The following is a 20,000-nucleotide window of genomic DNA, read 5'->3' on the forward strand; positions in this document are numbered from 1 at the left end:
ATGATCAGCAATATCAAGACTCACCTGACAATTTTGGTGCTCTAATGCTGTTGTTCGGATTTCCCTTTCCTTTTGGGGTCCGGAATCGATCTCCTCCCCGATCCTTGAGATTTCCATAAAAAAGGCCTCAGATGGTGTGAAGAGTTTGATCTTTTTTGATGCTTAGGAAAATGGTTCGACTGCTTTGATGAAACCTTTACACCAACTTTATTGGTTTCCGAGATTTCCTTCACAGATTTTGGTAAATCGTCACCAAATAGCAGTTTTGTAACTGGCGTTTGGGAGCTACAGAGTTGCTTGAATTGATCATTCAACTCAGGTTTAATTAGCTCACGCCTCTTGAGATTGACCTCATTTATTGAGTGTCCAAGAAGGGCAAGAGAATCAAGCAAAAGCTGAAGAAAAGCAGACACATCGGTCTCAGATGCAGGTTTGGAGTTAGACTTCAACTCTAACATTTTATCTACGATTTTGATAATCGGGATCATGCTCTTGTTGAGACTTGTTTCAAGTTTCTGCATTCTGAGATCTCGAGAACGGGTATTTGATCTAATCTTGCTCCAGATTTCTGGATTGACTCTTGTATTGATCAAGTTCTCACAGTTCTGTGGCCTGTTGTATTTCTCGTGCTTTTCTTTCGTTTTCTCTTCAGATAAGCTTGTTTTGACAATCTTGCCAACAGGCGAAGCTAATTTAGCATTTATCGGCTCACTTACTGTTCCTTCTGATTCATACAGTTTAGAGAGCTCGCCAAGAACTTCATCCTCGTCAGTTTTCGAGGTCTTGGATTGCTTAGAAGTCTCAGCTTGTTGTAAGAGGTCGTTGACCTCGGTGGAAATATCAAGCGGATTCCCCGCCATTTCCCCATGAGCGGAGTCTTCAACATCCGTGGACTCCGAGTCGCTCATTTCATCTCTTTTTCTCTTACGAGATGTCTTAGACTGAGTGATAACTTGCACTGCAGATGCTACCGATGAAATCATGTGATTCATCGAATCGAGAGACTGTTGTTGGAGGTCTTTAAGTTCGTTCAAACCTTGAATGACTTGATGCTGGTGTTCGGCGCCTGTCTTTGTACATGAAGTACGCTTAACTGGGGCTTTGGCGGTAGTTTTACCGGTATTAGTTGCCGTTGGCCCCTTTTTTGTATCGGCCTTACCACTAGAAGATGATTTTACCTTTGGTTTAGTTGTTTGTGTATCGTTCTGTGTAGAGGCCTGTATAGAACCAGCTGACGAACTCGGTGAGTTCAGCGAAGTTACATCTGAGCCGAGCGACAGCAATTCTGCTGTGTTCGCGTTTAAAACCACGGCCGGTTGCGGCATGGTGTGGTTTTAAAGATATTTGATGATAAAAATCTGAAATGACCCTGACTTTCTATTAAGAAAGCCAGAAAAACTGTGAAAACTGTGGAGTTTTCAGAAACACGTCCACCGCCGAACGGGAAAGGATTCGCATAGACTTCTGGGACTGGATTACGCAATCTCATGGGATCCCTGCACTAAGTGATGACGAGACAGAATCATATCTTTGCAATATTTGTCGCTGTAGTACATTAATTGTGTACGCTACAGGTTTAAAGCATTAGGCGCGTTTTTCATGAGCGTTTCTTAGGGATTTTGACGCTAAGAATTATTGGTAAAGGTACCAGTCGCCATCTTGTTCCCCACACTGGATCTTTTTTTGGATAACTTTTAGATGGGTTTTCTTATCGCGACATGGACATGAACCCACAAGATTATAGTTTAAATTCCATCGTGTTTAATAAGTAAGGATTATTTATTCAGTAATTCCAGATTCTTAGCAAATCTATCGTTGCCTTCAGTTAATTTTCAATCCTTTAATTCCTGCTATGGAAACAGGGTGGCAAGAGAGTCACACGTGCAGTAAAGCCTGGTTTTCGTTCAAGTTAGCGACGCCAGTACAAGTGCAAGCACAAGTGGAAACACAATAATTCTTATTTCACCGTCAAAACGGCCTTGACGCAGGCATATGCACAAGGGCAAGCACAAGCCAAGGATATTATCTACACGTGGTTATGTTTGCCCAATGAAAACACTGGATCCAGATCATCTCACGCCTAAACAGTTTTTCAAAATGGCGGAAAGTTCAAATGATTTTCCTTGTGGTTGTGTTTACATTGAATTTCGTTTTTACTTGGGTCATCCCTGATGCTTGCGTTCGTACTTGCGCTTGTGCTTGTGTTGCTAGTGAAAACCTGGCTTAACCATGCGCAGCTTTTTGATTCAATAATAGGACAACCAACGACATCTCTATTATCATTTTTAGACTGCTTTCTTTAAAAGCAGTTTAAAAACTCCCTTTTCTGTTTTGATAAGAACTGCATGCAAACAATAGCAAGCCAAATTTGTGTTTCTCTTTTTGCTTTCTTTGCGAGGGAAATGTTTCTTTGCTCATTTAAAAAAGACATTTCCAGGGCAGCAGATATTTATTAAAACATGTTCAAAGAAGGCTTTGTATATGGTAAACAAATCAAAGGGAGAGTTTCACAGTTCAACGCAAGCCCTAGCTTTTGCGTAAGAATAAAGTATCTTTTTCGCTTACTTTCTTCGCTTTTCTTCTTTCGCTCGTTCGTTCAGTTCTTCACATGCAATAAGCCAGTGGTAAAAAAGCCAAAGAAATCGATGCTGTTACGACTTGTAAAATATTTTGACAAAATAGTAAACATGGGGCCTATCCGGGAGTCGAACCCGGGACCTCTCGCACCCAAAGCGAGAATCATACCACTAGACCAACAGGCCAGAACAATAAATAGATACTACGTTACTACCTTCACGTAGAGTAACATCAAAAAAGTTAAAGTGTGAGATTTTCTGGATCAACTTATGAATTGTGTCGCCATATTTTGTTGTTTCTTCTTTCTTTCTTTTTTAATCAAAGCAACGTGCAACTAAAAACAAAAAAAGAAAAGCCAGGTACTGCATGGGCCGGAATTATTGGGATTTTTACGCTACCGCACGAAACATGTTTCATATATTATATAGCATATAAGTTTCTGAATCTGTAATTTCTAACCAATCAAATTCAACAGTACTACTATTTAACCGTAGAATTTTCTGTTCTAAGCGCAAAATAGGTCGGTGAGTTTACTTCTGTTTAAAAACAGAAATCAGAGACAAATCAGAAGATAGTGTTATCTCAGCTGGCTTACTTAAGCAAGAAGACGGTCCGTGTGAGGGTCGAACTCACGACCTTGGCGTTATCAGCACCACGCTCTTTATTTTCGTTGTTAATTAGTATGAGCTGTAATACGAAAGATTGGGTACAGTGACATTGAGAAACCGCTTAGCAATTTGGCATCGAGAGCTTCTGGGGAATTAGCTCAAATGGTAGAGCGTCCGCTTAGCATGCGGGAGGTACCGGGATCGATACCTGGATTCTCCAGATTATGCAATTAAAAAGTATCACCTTTGGGAGAACCTCAGTCGGACCTGTGTGGTGTTTGGCTTTCACCTACATAGCAAAAAAATTAAAATCGTGATTCTAGCGGAACATAACCTTAGTGAATTAAAGCGTCTGCATGATTAAAATAATAAAATAGCTTTACTTTCTGTCCATCATCATCAAATAGGAACTGAACCTAAAAGACCTAAAACTCGGTATAAATTAGTTAAGAACAGCATATAATAGTAAGCTGAACCTTACGCTATTTTCAAATCAATGGCGTTCTGTAACATCAGTCGGTAATTACATTTACCCTTCATATATGAAGCAGCAGATGGCAGTCTGAACACAAACTGATTCCCACACGTGGATTAAATGCTGTTTGTTTTAATCTTTCGCGCTATGAAAAAAATACTAAGTGATTACGATCGGCGCATTTTCAATTAATTTCCTCTCTCTGGAAAAAGCAAAATTAATATAAAAACTGCCATCGCTGTACCAACTACCGAGCTGGATTAAAACGTTTCACAAGATTTCATTGTTAATCAATTTCATTCTCCGAAGAACGATTCGATATTTTTAAATTGCGTTTGCTGTCATTTATAGACAACAAAATTAATTACCCCTTTGCATTAAAGGTTGATTGCCTTTATGACATCTTTCAGGAAGGCTTACTTTAATTTGTTACTAGCCATTTGCTTTGGCACAAACTTCAACGTTCAACAGATCTTCAATCGCTACCAAGTAACGAATCTGAGAAAGAGAATGTCTTTAAACATTTCAGGGAATTCTACAACGAACGGGACAATAGTGGAGTTGGTAAAGAAAGCCCCAAATGGAAAACTTTATTTTACGATCGACAAGTTATTGACTTGTTTGTCGGTGTCAGTAGTTATCGGAGTTGGAATCGTTGGAAATATTTCAGTCCTGTTAATAATCAAGAGAACCCAGTCGCTTCAAACCGCTCAGAATTATTTGTTGACAAATCTAGCGGCTGCCGATGTTACAAGTCTCCTGTTTTGTGGTTTTCGCCTCATCCCAATGATTAGGGTCCTTCCAGATGGAGCTGTTGGAACTGTTCTCTGTATGCTCTTTGTCGGCTTCAACGTTCCTCTGACTGCTACGGTTGTCTCGGTATTCACGCTTACAATCCTAGCAATAAAACGTTATAACGCAGTAGTAAGAGCTCTACGGATGTTGCAGCTTACGCGAGAAACGGTTCGATACGCGATTATTGGCACATGGATGGCGTCCGTTGCCTTAAACACACCATTGTTTGTGTACACAAACTACAAGTTCAAGACAGCAGCTTGCCGACAGACGTACAGTCAGAACGCAGAGTTAACTCACATTATCTTCTACATAATTTTTATTTTCACTCTTCGTTTTCTCGTTATCAGCTTTTGCTACAGTAAACTTGTTAAATCGCTCAATCACATAAGTGCGGTTACACCTGATAGCAATATCCCAGAAAAAGAACTCATGCGACAACGAAAACAACTCTTGAAGATGTCGGTGACAGTTACTCCTCTTTTCGGGGCGTGTGTTTTACCTGCCAGTGTTGTTACTGCCCTTCGCTATTTTCGGCTGGTTAGCCAAACCGTGCGGGCTTTTGGGCTATTGCTGCTTTTTATAAGTTCTGAGGTAAATCCATTCATTTATGCATTTCACAGCTCAAATGGGGTGGGTGGGGGCGGATAACTAAGATGGACTAGCATCCCATCCATGGGACAGAAAAATACTCTCAGTTGTTTAATACAACGGAGACTGGGATAAGCTCTTCCGTGTGTGGGCTAGCAAGGCGCAGGTGCGGCCATTTAACGTTTCCTTACCATCCAGTGTCAAAGAAGGCCGTCAATTCCACTTCTACAAAATGAAATTCAACCTTTAACTTCCAGGTTTCAATAAAGCGAGTCGTAAAGGAAAGAGTAATTTTTCAGAGAATCTTCGTGTTATCTGCGTTATACGGCTGTTATGAGAAAGGCTGCGTTACAAAAGCGTAACTGAAAGCGTACCCCGCGCCAATACCGAAAGGTGCTTCCGGTATTGCTCCTTTACGGCTGGTCGATTGAAGTCCACGTTGTTTCAGAGGGACAGCGGAAAATTCATTAATAGGAGTATTCACATCTTCTCTGATAGCTAGAGAAAATTATCCAAATAAAAAGTTTACAAACCGTTATTTGTACAACAATGGTCAGAAAAACATCTGTCTTCAAAAAGAATTAGAGCTGCATATTAGCTAGTAAAATAAAGACTGCTGGAGAATCCGGGTATAGATCCCGGTACCTCTCGCATGCTAAGCGGGCGCTCTACCATTTGAGCTAATTCCCCAAAGCGTAAGCATATACAAGTTGCTATAACTATTGAAAAACCAATGTTTGAGGCATGACCTGCTGGTAATTAGTTTTAAGCTTTTTTCTAAACAATTTACTTAGAATTCATTTTAGAAAAACAAATAATTTAATAAAATATGTTGCTTTTCATTCTAGTTCCTTGTTATTTAGAACATAAGCTACTGATACATTATTGGAAAGTATATGAGAAACAACTGCCAATAAATAATTTCGGGATAACTATCTTTCAACAAAAAATGTCTTCATCATTTGAGAAAGCACGTTAACAATATATACATACATCTTAAAGAATAAAACCAAATCAGTTTGAACAAAGCCAATGAGCGGGTGCTGTTCCTCATTAGGCCAAACTTCTGATAACGTCCTTGTACAGAGGCAGTAATACTTTAAAAAAAACGGCACCGAGACTAATTTGTCTGGTCCGTTAGCTCAGTCGGTAGAGCTTGGTGCTGATAACGCCAAGGTCGTGAGGTCGACCCTCATACGGACCAACTTTTCCTTTTAAGTAAACCAGCTGGAAAATACCATTTTCAGATTTCTAACTGACTGTACTCTGATTTCTCTTTTCCTTTATTTTTTTTCATTAGTTAATTCCCCCTGATCAGTTCAAAACAAGAGAACTAGATCAAAATTACTTTAGTTTAATATTTTCCTAGAAGTCGTTGGAAATGTTTCCCGGCCAACAGAAACAGTTGGTTAAGTCATATTTTAATCTAGAAGGGCTTCGTAGTAGTCACTTGGAATTGTCTGCGCAAAAACAAAAGTGATTCTTTAAAGAAGAAAGGTATTCCGTTGTTTCATATGGCCGTTGTGACGTCACAAAAACCACCGTAAAATTGTCTGTTTCGTTGCGATGTTGTTTTCATTGACAAAAGAGTATTAAAAAAGGCCTGTCCGGGAACGGAACCCGGGACCTCTAGCACCAAAGCGAGAATCTTACCACTAGACGAACAGGCCACACGTGGTTGGACAACATTTGACAAAGGTCTTAATCTACCTTTATCTGTTAAACTGGTACTGTAATACCTGTTATGTGTTGTCTCATTGGCCAAGATATTTACTATCCAAATCTTCCGGGTTTTCGCTTTTCATGTCTTTCGAGCATGATACAATGTAGCAGAAACCTTACACAAGTTAAAATTTCATCCACAAAAATAAATTTGATGAAAATTGTACAAAATCCTTCGATGGAAGTCTCCGTGGCGCAATCGGTTAGCGCTTTCGGCTGTTAACCTAAAGGTTGGTGGTTCAAGCCCACCCGGGGATGGTTCTTTTTGTTTTCGTAATTATTTTCTGTATAGTTAGTGTCAGGATTCCATCCATCCATCCTGTTTGCATAATTTTTAGTTGTAATACATGTAAGTAGATCTTCTCAAATAAAGCCCGGCCGCAAACATTTTTTTAATTTTTTTGTTTGACTTCGGCAGTGTTTTTATGATTGCATGCTCGATTTCTTTATGAACTGTTTTATGGCATCTTGTATTTTGAGGGTAAAAATATACTCGAGTAACTGTAATCTTGACAAGTAAATTAACCATAATTGAGGGATGTTAAAGTATAATAGCACACTTTGCTGCATCAGTTAAATTATTTAGTAGTTATTTTTCTGTTGTAATATTATGACAATAGCTTGTGCCACATATGCTTAAAAATGTTCAAAAATTCTTCCAAAACTAGTAGTTTATTTTATCTAAAACTCTGTTTTTTCATGTAACAATCGGGTGATTAGCTCAAATGGTAGAGCGCCCGCTTTGCATGCGGGAGGCACCGGGATCGATATGATGATATTATTTTGCTCCAAAAGACAAAATTCAGATCAAGAGTGACTTTTTAATATTATTTGGCAAGTTATTTTCTTCAAAGTTTTACAAACAGCAGTAAGTATTTTTAAATGTTCTAAATTCTTTAATGTGGTGTATTTAAATCTCCTCTTTCATTTTCGGTAACACTTGATAAAAACTGGTGAGCAGTTTATCAAAATAACCTCGCAACAGTTAAGGCATCCGTACCATGGGGAATTAGATCAAATGGTAGAGCGCCCGCTTCGCATGCGTTTGCTATCCATAATAACATTTTTTTTTTTGTCCTTTTGTCTTTTTTGTTTGCAGTTCTTTTTTCCTCATCTATCTGCTCATAAAACGCAGGTAGTGCGCCATAACTTCCTGCGACAAAATTACTGTATTACTCATCATCGGTATTGACTGTTATTCGGATTCTCCAACTTTTTTTTAATCAATTTGTCATTAGATATTTGTTTTTCAAGTTATAATTTTAAAACGTGCATTGACATTTTCTGTAGGAAACCGTGAACGCACCATACTTTCAATGTTAAGTAGATTTTCATTAAAAATATACTTATTGAATGCGATTATTATTTGCTTAAATTTTTAAGATGAGCTGCCGGCTCACTGGTGGCGGAGCTTAAGTGCGGCTTCTTGGACACAAGGTGTCATGGCGTCTGTAACAGTACGCCAAAATCCACAGTGGGAAAAAATGGCGGCTGTACATTTTACCACACTGAATGCATGGCGTACCTGGATTATCAAAGTAGGCATAAATTAATATGTTTGCAACATTTGTCACTGTATTACATTCATTGTGTACGCTAGGTTTAAAGCTTTAGGAAGTTTTCTGTGCATTTTTCAGGAGCGTTTATTAGGGATATTGACGCTAAGAATTATTAGCAAATGCACCAGTCGCCATCTTGTTCCCCACAGTGGATTTTTGGGAAAATTTTTACATAGGTTTCTTATCGCAACATCGACATGGAATTACAATCTTATAACTTAAAGTCCATCGTGTTTAATAAGTAATATTGATTCATTCATCGCAGATTCTTAGCAAAGCTATCGCTGTCTTCAGTTAATTTTCAATCTTCTTATTTCTGCTCTGGAAACAGGGTGTGAAGAGAATAACACGTGCTGTCACCATGCAGAGCTTTTTGCTTCGCTAATAGGAGAACCAACGCAACTCTATTAACATGTTTATACTGCTCTTTTAAAAAGCAGTTTAAAATTCCTTTTCTGTTTTGATAAGGGACAGATGGAAAAATAAAGCAAGCCCATTTTAAAAAGTTTGAAGTAAATTTTCATGGTTTAAAATATTTGTGCAGCAGACCATTTACATTTGCTTCGGTGAGCCTATTTTGGAGAGCGCGCGAGGAGGAAAATAACCCTGACCTGATCTTTTCACCCAAACCACGCATTGTTCTTTTTCGCTCGTTTCTGATACAATGAAGCTGCTCACGGCAGTGTTCAATAAAAGGCCCCATAGATATCTTTATACACTTGATCTTGAGGCTATATATCGTGTGTGGAATGAATTTTTATTGAAAAGCTACAACTATCAAACAAATTTTAATTTGCAAATTTGAATACCTGTTAAAGATATTAAGAGGCGCCCTCTGTAAATTTTAACTATGGCCATTTGGACCAGAAAAAAATCAAAATCCTCAAACTTTCTCAGATAAATGGTCTAGAGAAGTGATTCAAAAAAATATAACTTTCAGTTCGATTCGATTCGTACTTTAGCGCTGGGGCCAACATCTTGGTTTTGCCCCTCTGAGAGGGCTTTCAGCGGCCATTTTAGGGCACATTTTTAACAATTTGCCATACAAAGAAAACGATATAAATCCGGGTAAAAACCCTTTATTCCAGACAAGCAAATGTTTCTTGTTACACTGAGAGGCTGTTTTGGCAATTTGATCATCATCTGTTTTTTTTTACAGAATTTTAAATTTCTTCCCTTTCGGACTACTCATGAAGCGCCATAAAAAAAGGCGAAGTTTAAAGGAAAATATCGCCAAAAGTACATCACTTGAGATCCCAAAACTACCCTCCACTTAAAGAGCAATGTCTCACCTGTAAAAACATGCAATAAAATTTTGGGGCAGTGAAAACTGTAAAATGTTACAAGAAGAAGTTTCAGCTGTGCTTTTATCAACAAAGACCGCCATCCTAATTAGCATAATAACGTGAAAATAATGCTGCACAGAGAAAATAATGATATATTCCACTTACCTCGCGACATGTCGACAACTGGATGTTCCACGATGCCTCGTGTTATATTTCCTGTATGTTTCAGCCACATCTTCGGTGATTAGTGCACGAAATCACTCTCAGACATCGCCACGGTTAAGCAGATTTCAACTCTGCGAAGCCCGCTTCATAACATCTATCAATATTATTTGTCTTCCGTCTCATAAGCCGCCGTTTACAAGTAGTTTAACAATTTGCTGAGATCCTAACTGACCCAGAAGTCTGTTAGCAGCCTTTAAAATCCTCCTCTTAATCGAGGACTCTCAGCAAGAACTCGTTTAAGCTCAGTTCTGTTTTGATATGTTGTGCACCCGCCATTATTCCACAGATTGCGTTACATTTGACAAATGCACATTCCAACTGGGTAGGGGTAGGGTGGATAAGAAGTGAAAATGTAACCGACATTAAAGCCATTTTACGTATTTCTGTGACTAAACTAGTAACTGGCTTTCCCAGAATGATTTGAACATGAGCTTCTGCTTGCAGGCATTTTCTAGGTTATTTTTGCAGGGTAGGTAAGGGGGGGGGGGGGGGGGTCGTGTATTAAAAAAAAAAAGAAAAAAAGAAAACGAGAGACAGTATCAGGTCAAAAGATTATGATCTGTGTATCTTGATCAGCTTTAACAGTTCATCAGTGAGGCCCTATTAGGGGTTTTCAGGATACTGGATATTTGCGTAAAAAGTTAATAGGATGCAAGAAATTTAGGGGAAATATTAATGGGGTAGAGTATGTTTAGATCAGATAAACCAGGACATTAATTGAGTAGGAAATCGTTGAGCTGGATTTAACAGGATACAAGATATTTAGGACAAAAATTAAGAGGATAAAGGGCACACCGACACCCCCCCCCCCCCCCCTCTCCCACTATGGGACCTCAACAATGGTCTGCTATTCAGGATAAAATAAAAGTATGTCAACTGCTATAAGCATTTACTCTGGACTCTTAGTACTTATATCACGGTGGAATATGAAAGTTTTGTATCAGATTTTAGGGGTTTTGAGGTTAGGTAACGCAGCTCCTTGTTAGTAATTTTGAAGCCCACACTTGTTACACTGAATAGATATATAAAGACGGGGCTGGAGAAATAAACAGAGAATTAAATGTGTCCCGAATTCTGTACCGTTTAACACGAATTTCTTACATGACAACCTTTGTGTCTGCAAAGAGATCGAGGCACAACATTCCACACTATATTTGTAAACAACTATCCTAATCTCATTGACAGCCATTAGTTTTTGCCGAGAATTTTCATTTATTACAAATAGAATACTTATAGAACTCCAATAAAAAGCCTCTTACTTGTTTTGTTTTGTTCAGCATTATACTTATGTCTTTCGCTGCCCGAAATGCCATGCTGCGAAAGTCAACAGACTGACAAGTAGTGCGCAAGAAGTAGTAATAAGCGGCGTCTTATTGAAACTCCTCAGTTTTCTAAGCGGTTCTACTTTCGCCTCAGATAAGGAAATGCTCAGAAAATTACTGAAGTACAATTTACAGTACGGTTCATGTTGACTTGCTCCTGAAAGGGAAACCCTATTTGACAAGGCCAAAATATGATATAGCCACGATCGTGGTGTTCACCCTGTTCTAGCAAATTCTACTCTTCCAGTCGCTGTTGAAGAAATTAAACCTAAAGGCTGGGCCCTGAAAGTGACGAAAAAGGCCACTCGTTTCAATGAAATACAAAAAAAAACTACCTTGAAGAAAAGCTTTTCTCGTGTCAGGAGACGGCCATAAAAGTCGAAGCAATTACTGTAGCACAAAAGATCAGGCGCTCAAAAGATGAGGCCAGAATTAGGCGGTTCACCTGTGATGAGTTCCTGACTCCTTGCCACGTTTAATCCTTCCTCTCGAGAATGGCTTAAAAGCTCAGAAACAGACAGGAGAAGACCCTCCGAGAAGACACAACAGCCGCTGAGAATCAAGCTGCAGATATTTTTGACAAGTGTCAGTCAACTCATTCAACTGCTTATGACTCATTCAACTTGTGTGCCTTAAACGCATCTATAATATAATGTCTCTAAAAAGCTAAGCGTCAACATTAGTGCTTCGCTTGATAGATGCGGGTATTTTAAAGCGCCCTGCATAGCGTTGATAACTAGTCTTGTGCAGAAATGCAGCTGTGCTCCATCACAGAACTGAACGACATTAGCGGCTGTGGGGTGCCTCAGGCTCATAACGAATGGTGCCTACAAAATACAAACGTGTTTCCGCCAGATTAAGAAAACGTGGAAAGAGTAGATCTTAGCCAGGGTTATTAGAATCCACAAAGAAAACTAAGGGTAGTCATTAATTTTTCCGAGATAATTAGCTACTGCTGACGGTAGCATTTTTCTGAAAAAAAGTAAAACAGATTCTCACAGATTCTCCTAAGGTTCGCCTTTACATGCACAAAACTAAACATGTTAAAAAAAACATCTTTAAACTACGTGGTAAGTGGTAACATAAAAACCACTTTAGATATGTGTTTAATAACACAATCGTCGCAACAGCGCTTTGAGCGTCCCTGGACAGCACTCCTCTGGCTTAGCCAAAATACAGTCTACATAACTTTTCCTCACAGCCAAAAACTAATGCATTGTTGAATAGGCTTGCCACTTCCAATTCATACCATACAATGTAGCTGTAATCACCCCTTTTTCAAAAGTTAAATGAGTTGTTTCATCCTTTCGAAAACTTTGCCGGTGTCCGTTACATTTTTTCCTGTTACTTCCCAAGTAAGTTAAACATTGACGTCTCTCGCAGTTGTTTTGCGCCCATTATGCCATCTACTGTTGAATTTCAGTAGGATTTTTTCTACGGATACGATAAAAGCTAGATTTTCAGCTGGAAGCAGTTCACAGTTAGTGCTTAGCGATATGCTACTTTTCTGGTAATCCCGGTTTTAGTACAGGCTCGTATTTAGGGCGAAATTTCTTTCGGCCACAGTAGGATTTTTTTTTAAAGTCGCACGCTTGGTAGGGTAGTTAATTACCTCACTAGTTCCAACTCAAGCGCGCGCCTGGCGTTTAAACCATGCTTTACGTAATGCACAGACCGTGTGCCCACGAAAAAGAAGGCACCGTGCTTAACTGCCCTTCAGTAATTTTCTGAGCACTTTCTTTTCTGATGCAAAAGTGAAACGGCTAGGAAAATGTAAGGAGTTTCAATAAAACGTCGCTTACCATTACTTCCTGCGCACTATTCGTCAGTCTGCTGTCTTTTGCAAAATTTGATGGCACTTCCGACAGCGAAAGACACAACTGGGGCCTCATTGATGAACTAATAAAGCTGATCAAGATACAAAGATCATAATCTTTTAACCTGATACTGTCTCTCGTTTTCTTTTTTTCTTTTTTTTTTAATACACGATTCCCCACCCCCCCCACCCCCACCCCCTACACACACACACACACACACACCCACATACCCTGCAAAAATAACCTAGAAAGTGCCTGCAAGCAGAAGTTCATGTTCAAATCATTCTGGGAAAGCCAGTTACTAGTTAAGCCACAGAAATGCGTAAAATGGCTTTAATGTCGGTTACATTTTCACTTCCTACCCACCCTACCCCTACCCAGTTGGAATGTGCATTTGTCAAATGTAACGCAATCTGTGGAATAATGGCGGGTGCACAACATATCAAAACAGAACTGAGCTTAAACGAGTTCTTGCTGAGAGTCCTCGATTAAGAGGAGGATTTTAAAGGCTGCTAACAGACTTCTGGGTCAGTTAGGATCTCAGCAAATTGTTAAACTACTTGTAAACGGCGGCTTATGAGACGGAAGACAAATAATATTGATAGATGTTATGAAGCGGGCTTCGCAGAGTTGAAATCTGCTTAACCGTGGCGATGTCTGAGAGTGATTTCGTGCACTAATCACCGAAGATGTGGCTGAAACATACAGGAAATATAACACGAGGCATCGTGGAACATCCAGTTGTCGACATGTCGCGAGGTAAGTGGAATATATCATTATTTTCTCTGTGCAGCATTATTTTCACGTTATTATGCTAATTAGGATGGCGGTCTTTGTTGATAAAAGCACAGCTGAAACTTCTTCTTGTAACATTTTACAGTTTTAACTGCCCCAAAATTTTATTGCATGTTTTTACAGGTGAGACATTGCTCTTTAAGTGGAGGGTAGTTTTGGGATCTCAAGTGATGTACTTTTGGCGATATTTTCCTTTAAACTTCGCCTTTTTTTATGGCGCTTCATGAGTAGTCCGAAAGGGAAGAAATTTAAAATTCTGTAAAAAAAACAGATGATGATCAAATTGCTAAAACAGCCTCTCAATGTAACAAGAAACATTTGCTTGTCTGGAATAAAGGGTTTTTACCTGGATTTATATCGTTTTCTTTGTATGGCAAATTGTTAAAAATGTGCCCTAAGATGGCCGCTGAAAGCCCTCTCAGAGGGGCAAAACCAAGATGTTGGCCCCAGCGCTAAAATACGAATCGAATTGAACTGAAAGTTATATTTTTGTGAATCACTTATCTAGACCATTCATCTCAGGAAGTTTGAGGAATTTGACTTTTTCTGGTCCAAATGGCCATAGTTGAAATTTACAGAGGGCGCCTCTTAAAGTATCTCATAGAAGCAATAATCTGCTGGCCACCGCCCAATGGACTATCAAAATAACTGACATCACTGAGCGTTTGCTATATCTCACCGGACCAAACTTATGGTAAATGTCTTGTACAAAGGCAGTATAACTTAATTAAAGACGGCACTGAGGTAAATGTGTCTGGTCCGTTAGCTCAGTCGGCAGAGCGTGGTACTGATAACGCCAAGGTCGTAAGTTTGACCCTCACACGGACCAATATTTCTTTTAACTAAATCAACTGATACTATCTGATACTATCTGATACTATCTCAAGATACTATCTTGAGATTTTTATCTGATTTATCTGATTTCTCTTTTCCTAATTCTTGACCTTTATTTCAATTAAAAACCTGTTTTTATATATTTGTTTTGATCGCTACAAAACAAAAGGGCTAGATTAAATTTACCTTTGTCTATAATGTTACTATATGTACCTGAAAACCCGGGGAGGGGGGTACTTTAGGATTTTCTGGGCAGGGATGTTCCGCTGGGACCCCATTTAAAAATATCCAGTAGTGTTTTATGATAGTCATCTATCGACGCTGTTGGGGCCGAGTTGCAAAAATTTAAACTTGCTGATTTTATTTTTTTATATTTATGAGTGGCAATTCCTGGTTTCCTTAGGTTAGATAAAATCTTCAACCAACTGGTCAGTTTCGTGAATAATGATACTCTATTCTAGACCCAAACGCTCTGATTTATATACACTATGCTAGAGTAAACTGCTTGAAAACCATACCCTTTACTGCGGTACTTACCTATATAGCCCATATCCGCCAGTATTTTCCCCCCACCCCGGGGGGCTGGAGAGTACCGGTTTGAAAAATATGGATGCCAACAGAAACACTTGATTAAGTCATATTCTAATATAAAGAGGCTTCATTGTGGTCAGTTAGAATTGTTTGCACAAAAATGAAAGAAATTTGTTTTTAAAGGGGGAAGGTAATTCACTGTTTCATATGGCATTCGTGACGTCACATAAGCCATCGTAGCTTGTTTCGTTTTGATGTCGTGTTTATCAATAAAAGAGTATTAAAAGGGCCTCTTCGGGAGTCGAGCCCAGGACCTATCGCACCCTAAGCGAGAATCATGCTCCTAGACCAACAGGCCAAACGTGGTTGAATATTCATTTGAAAAAGGTCTTAACCTACTTCTCTCTATTGAACTGGTACTATATAACACCAGTTATTTGTTGGCTTATTGACTAAGACAGTTACTATCCAACTTCCCTGGTTTTTCGCTTTTCATGTCATTCGAGCAAGATACAATAATGTAGCAGAAACCTTACGCGAGTTAAAATTTCATCCACACAATTTAACTTGATGAAAATCGTACAAACACCGTCCATGTAAGTTTCCGTGGCGCAATCGGCTAGCGCGTTCGGCTGTTAACCGAAAGGTTGGTGGTTCAAGCCCACCCGGGGACGATTCTTTCTGTTTTGATAATTGTTTTCTGTATAGTTAGCGTCAAGAGTCCATCCTGTTAGCGCAATTTTTAGCTGCATTGCATGTTAGTAGGTCTTGTCAAACAAACAGCCACTGCGCGGGTGTGATGTAAATAAACCGTTATTATCGCGATCGTTATCATTATTGGTTTTTTGATGGTTGAAGCAAATTAGGCTGCAATTTTTCATAAAAGGATACAAATTTGTCCATATTTGAATAATCCAATTAGTACTATAATTTGTGCATTCAATATTGCGTCTTTACTCTTCAAATGTTTGTCTTATTAACGTAATTACATCACCTTTATTACCGCCGCGTGCATTAATCGCCTGCTCCCGTGACTAGAAGTTGAAGGACTTGAACATAAGCATACTTTTTGTGATATATTAAAACGTTGCTTTATAAACAGCATACCTTGCCCCTAGACAATCGTTTAGTTCTTAATTAAGGATATCTGAGACATTTGACGGCTAATATTGGCTTGCTCATTTGACGGTTGACGGTAAAAATATTGCGGTTTTGACGGTTGACGGTTAATGTTTTGGCCATTTGACGGCTAACCCCATTGAGATCCACTGCCTAACGCTAAAACCAGGGTAGCGTTGTTTTTGAAAAACTTCAATTTTGAGCATCGTGAGAAGTAGGCAAATGTTCAACTGTTTGCTGTACTTCGTAGACTTATTTTTTCTGTCTTCTTGATCAAAAAACTAGAAACTACCAGTTCCTGATTGGCACACCACTGAGTATGGCAGCTTTCATTCGTAACCAGTTTCCGTAGTGTAGTGGTTATCACGTCCGCTTTACACGCGGAAGGTCGCCGGTTCGAGCCAAGCCGGAAACACATGATTGTTCTTCCTATGAAACTAAATCTTGCTACCCACCTCTTACAAAATTTTGAGTCAACAAAAACAAAACAAAAGGAAAAAAAAACGAAAGGTGTCGACGTAACTCAGCTCCATTGATCTTTCATCTCTTAGCAACTTCATATTAAGATCGATATCCTAAAAAATGCTATCGAGCTATGATCTTAACAAAGCTTATGTTATTGATTGTTAGTGGGTTGGTAACCAGAAATGTACGAGTTTTAGTCGGAGAAACCAAGAATCTATTCGCAATTAGTTGACGGTTGATTGCAATTTTAGTCAATTTCAACTTTTGTATTCTCCAACGACAAAACCATCGTTTTAAACTTTTCAATTGTTTTTGTTTTTCTCCAGGGTATTTTAAATGGAGTAATTAATCAATTTCTTTTATACGTTTTGCTAATAAGATTTGGCGAAAAAGAGAGATGATGACATTGACCATTCCATTACAAGCAATCCATAACCTTAACCCCTATTATCGTATAACATGATGAGAACATCTTTGAGGGTGAAGAGTATTTTGGCAGATTGCTTAAACATTTCGCCGGTATCAGGAGAGGATGAAGAGAGAGCCACGTCATGTATCAAGTGCGCGCGCTAAATACTAGAATGAACAATGATAAGGCAGATGGCCACTGCTATAGCTTTGCTTGGATTTAACGAGCTTGGTGACCCCTACTTTTCTTTCCAGAAACAGATTTTATTTACAATTATCTCCACATTGTCCAAAAATAAACAGAAAATCAAGCTAGGAAGTTAAAGAAAACAAACAAACAAAAAAAAAAAATGATATTTGCTAGCAATAAAGATAGAAAGTTAAAAAAAAGGTAGGAAGCCGGCAGTTAAAAAAAACATTCGAGATTTCTCTCCACGGGACATCGAATCCTGCCATCTTGCGGCTGCAAGGCGCGTGAAACTATAGTCGCTAAATGCGAACTTGTTCTTTAAGGAACCTCACAAGTTGACTAAGTTGGGCCCACTTAAACAATATTTGGCAGAGAAAAGTTCATTTCAAACTTGGAATTAATACTATGTTTTTCCATGTTGAGATTTGTATAAATGTTGTTGCACAATGTGTAGACTTATCTGAGAACAGTTGCAGGGCCCCAATGAAGAACACCTTTGATGAAGTATGCTCCCTGGCAAACATTTGTTATTATGGTTATTGTTCTGTGTAGTCGCGTAGTTACCAGTCCAACTCCGCTGATTATTTTTCTGCGTCCCGTCAATAAAGCAAGATCAGGAGCTCATGACCCGGAGCGTCCATCTCCCATACCAACCCTAGGAATTAACCCTTTCTGGTATCTTTTTATTTTTAGAATTTGACCTCTGGAACTTTTCGGAGCCCGCCTTTCAAACGCCCAATCAAAGCCCAGGTGGTCCCCGAGGGACCCCTAAGAAGTACCAATTCTAAAACAACACATTATCTCCTGTCATATTTTTTTGGCTCAATACGCTGAAAGGAAACACGAAAGCTCCCGCTGTGGACCTTTTGAGGCTGAACACCCTAAGAGGTATTGAGCTATCTTAGTACTGCTGGAAATTACCAAGCATGAAATGGACATGTCACCAACTTAGTACTATATGTATTAACAATGTTTTTTTCTTTATAATTTTTTTTCTTTTTATTTTTAAAAGATAAACAAGTAAACAATAATACACGAGGTTATCTAATATAGGGCGCCGTAGCTCAGTTGGTTAGAGCGCCTGTCTAGTAAACAGGAGGTCATGGGTTCAAATCCCATCGGTGCCTTACAAATGTTGCACTTTTTAATTTTTTATTACTTTCGAAAATTGCTCAACGAAGCTTCACATGTTGCACCACTGGGAATTTTTTTGGTTGTGTTATCCGATGGATTTACTTTTAAGATCTACGCAAGAGTCGAGTGGAAAATTTCAAGAATTATATGGCGAATAAATGACCATTATAATATAGATAGGACCCTGCGCACGCTCTGATTGGTCAAAAACCCATGTTTTATCAGAGTATAAAGCGCTTTCACAAAATTACTTAAATGTAAATAGACGCCCTGGATTACATTTGTCCCGTTAGTTCAGCGACATTTCTTTGGTCGACTTGTCTCGTTTGATGAATTTATATTTCTTTCTTCTTTCATTGCTGTAAAAGTAGTTCGCTCCAAAGTGGGGGGCTGGGAGTGTGGGCGGATAACTACGATGGACTAGCATCCCATCCATGGAAAAGAAAAATACTCTCAGTTGTTTAATACAACGAAGGCTGGGATTAGATCTGCAGTGTGTGGGCTAGCAAGGCCCGGGTGCGGCCATTTAACCTTTCCTTACCATTCCGTGCCAAAGGAGGGCGTCAATTTCAGTTCTAAAAGATGAAATTCAACCTTTAACTGCCAGGTTACAATAAAGCAAGTCGCAAAGAAAAGGGTAATTCTTCATAGAATCTTTGTGATATCTGTGTCATACAGCTGTTTTGAGAAAGGCTGCGCTACAAAGCGTAAAAGAGTACCGCGCGACAAATATACCGAAAGGTGCTCTGGGTATTGCCTGTTTACCGCTGGTCGATTGAAGTCCACGTTGTTTTAGAGTGACAGCGGAAAATTTTTTAATAGGAGTATTCTCATCTTCTCTGATAGCCAGAGCAAATTATCCAAATAAAAAGTTTACAAACCTTTACTTGTACAACAATGGTCCGAAAAAAATCTGCCTTCAAAAAAAAGTAAAGCTGCATATTAGCTAGTAAAGTAAAGACTGCTGGAGAATCCGGGTATCGATCTCGGTACCTTCCGCATGCTAAGCGGGCGCTCTACCATTTGAGCTTATTCCCCAAACCGTAAGCATTTGGTTCAATATACAAAATACTATAACTATTGAAAAAACAATGTTAGAGGCATGACTTGGTGATTTGTTTTATTTTTTTTCTAAATGTATTTAGAATTTCATTTTAGAAAAACAGATAATTTAATATGTTGCTTTTCATTCTAGTTCCTTGTTATTTAGAACATAAGCTACTGATATTGACGAGACATGATTAGAAAATAAATGGGAAACAACTTCTAATAAATAATTTTGGGATAACTATATTTCAACAAAAATGTCCTCATCATTTGAGAAAGCACGTTAACAATATATACATACATCTTAAAGAACAAGGCCAAATCAGTTTAAACAAAGCCAATAAGCGGGTGCTGTTCCTCATTAGGCCAAACTTTTGACAACGTTCTTGTACAAAGGCAGTAGTATTCAATAAAAAACGACACACAACAAAAAGAATAGAAAAGTTTAAAACGATGGTTTTGTCGTTGGAGAATACAAAAGAGTAAATTAACATTTAACA

The 20,000-nt window shown here is 38.8% G+C and overlaps 1 protein-coding gene and 3 non-coding genes across 4 annotated transcripts in view; 2 read left to right on the forward strand and 2 right to left on the reverse strand.

The window, feature by feature from the left end:
• Positions 1 to 2,107, reverse strand: part of LOC149102910 (uncharacterized) — a 2,173-nt gene extending 66 nt beyond the window's left edge. Inside the window, exon 1 of the mRNA XM_089273660.1 lies at positions 1 to 2,107. This exon is cut by the window's left edge and continues 66 nt beyond it. Coding sequence (XP_089129786.1) covers positions 42 to 1,325 — 1,284 coding nt within the window. The 5' untranslated portion in view covers positions 1,326 to 2,107 and the 3' untranslated portion in view covers positions 1 to 41.
• Positions 2,108 to 2,690: 583 nt separating this feature from the next.
• Trnap-ugg (transfer RNA proline (anticodon UGG)) lies at positions 2,691 to 2,762 on the reverse strand. Its single transcript has one exon. It is a non-coding gene; the product is annotated as a tRNA-Pro (tRNA).
• Positions 2,763 to 16,598: 13,836 nt separating this feature from the next.
• On the forward strand, positions 16,599 to 16,671 carry Trnav-uac (transfer RNA valine (anticodon UAC)). Its single transcript has one exon. It is a non-coding gene; the product is annotated as a tRNA-Val (tRNA).
• A 1,701-nt stretch (positions 16,672 to 18,372) lies between these two features.
• Trnat-agu (transfer RNA threonine (anticodon AGU)) lies at positions 18,373 to 18,446 on the forward strand. The gene has a single exon. It is a non-coding gene; the product is annotated as a tRNA-Thr (tRNA).
• The last annotated feature ends 1,554 nt before the right edge of the window (positions 18,447 to 20,000 follow it).

The sequence above is a fragment of the Orbicella faveolata genome, unplaced genomic scaffold (assembly GCF_042242905.1).
Source record: "Orbicella faveolata isolate gen_17 unplaced genomic scaffold, um_ofav_v1 contig_35, whole genome shotgun sequence".
Taxonomy (NCBI): Eukaryota; Metazoa; Cnidaria; class Anthozoa; order Scleractinia; family Merulinidae; genus Orbicella; species Orbicella faveolata.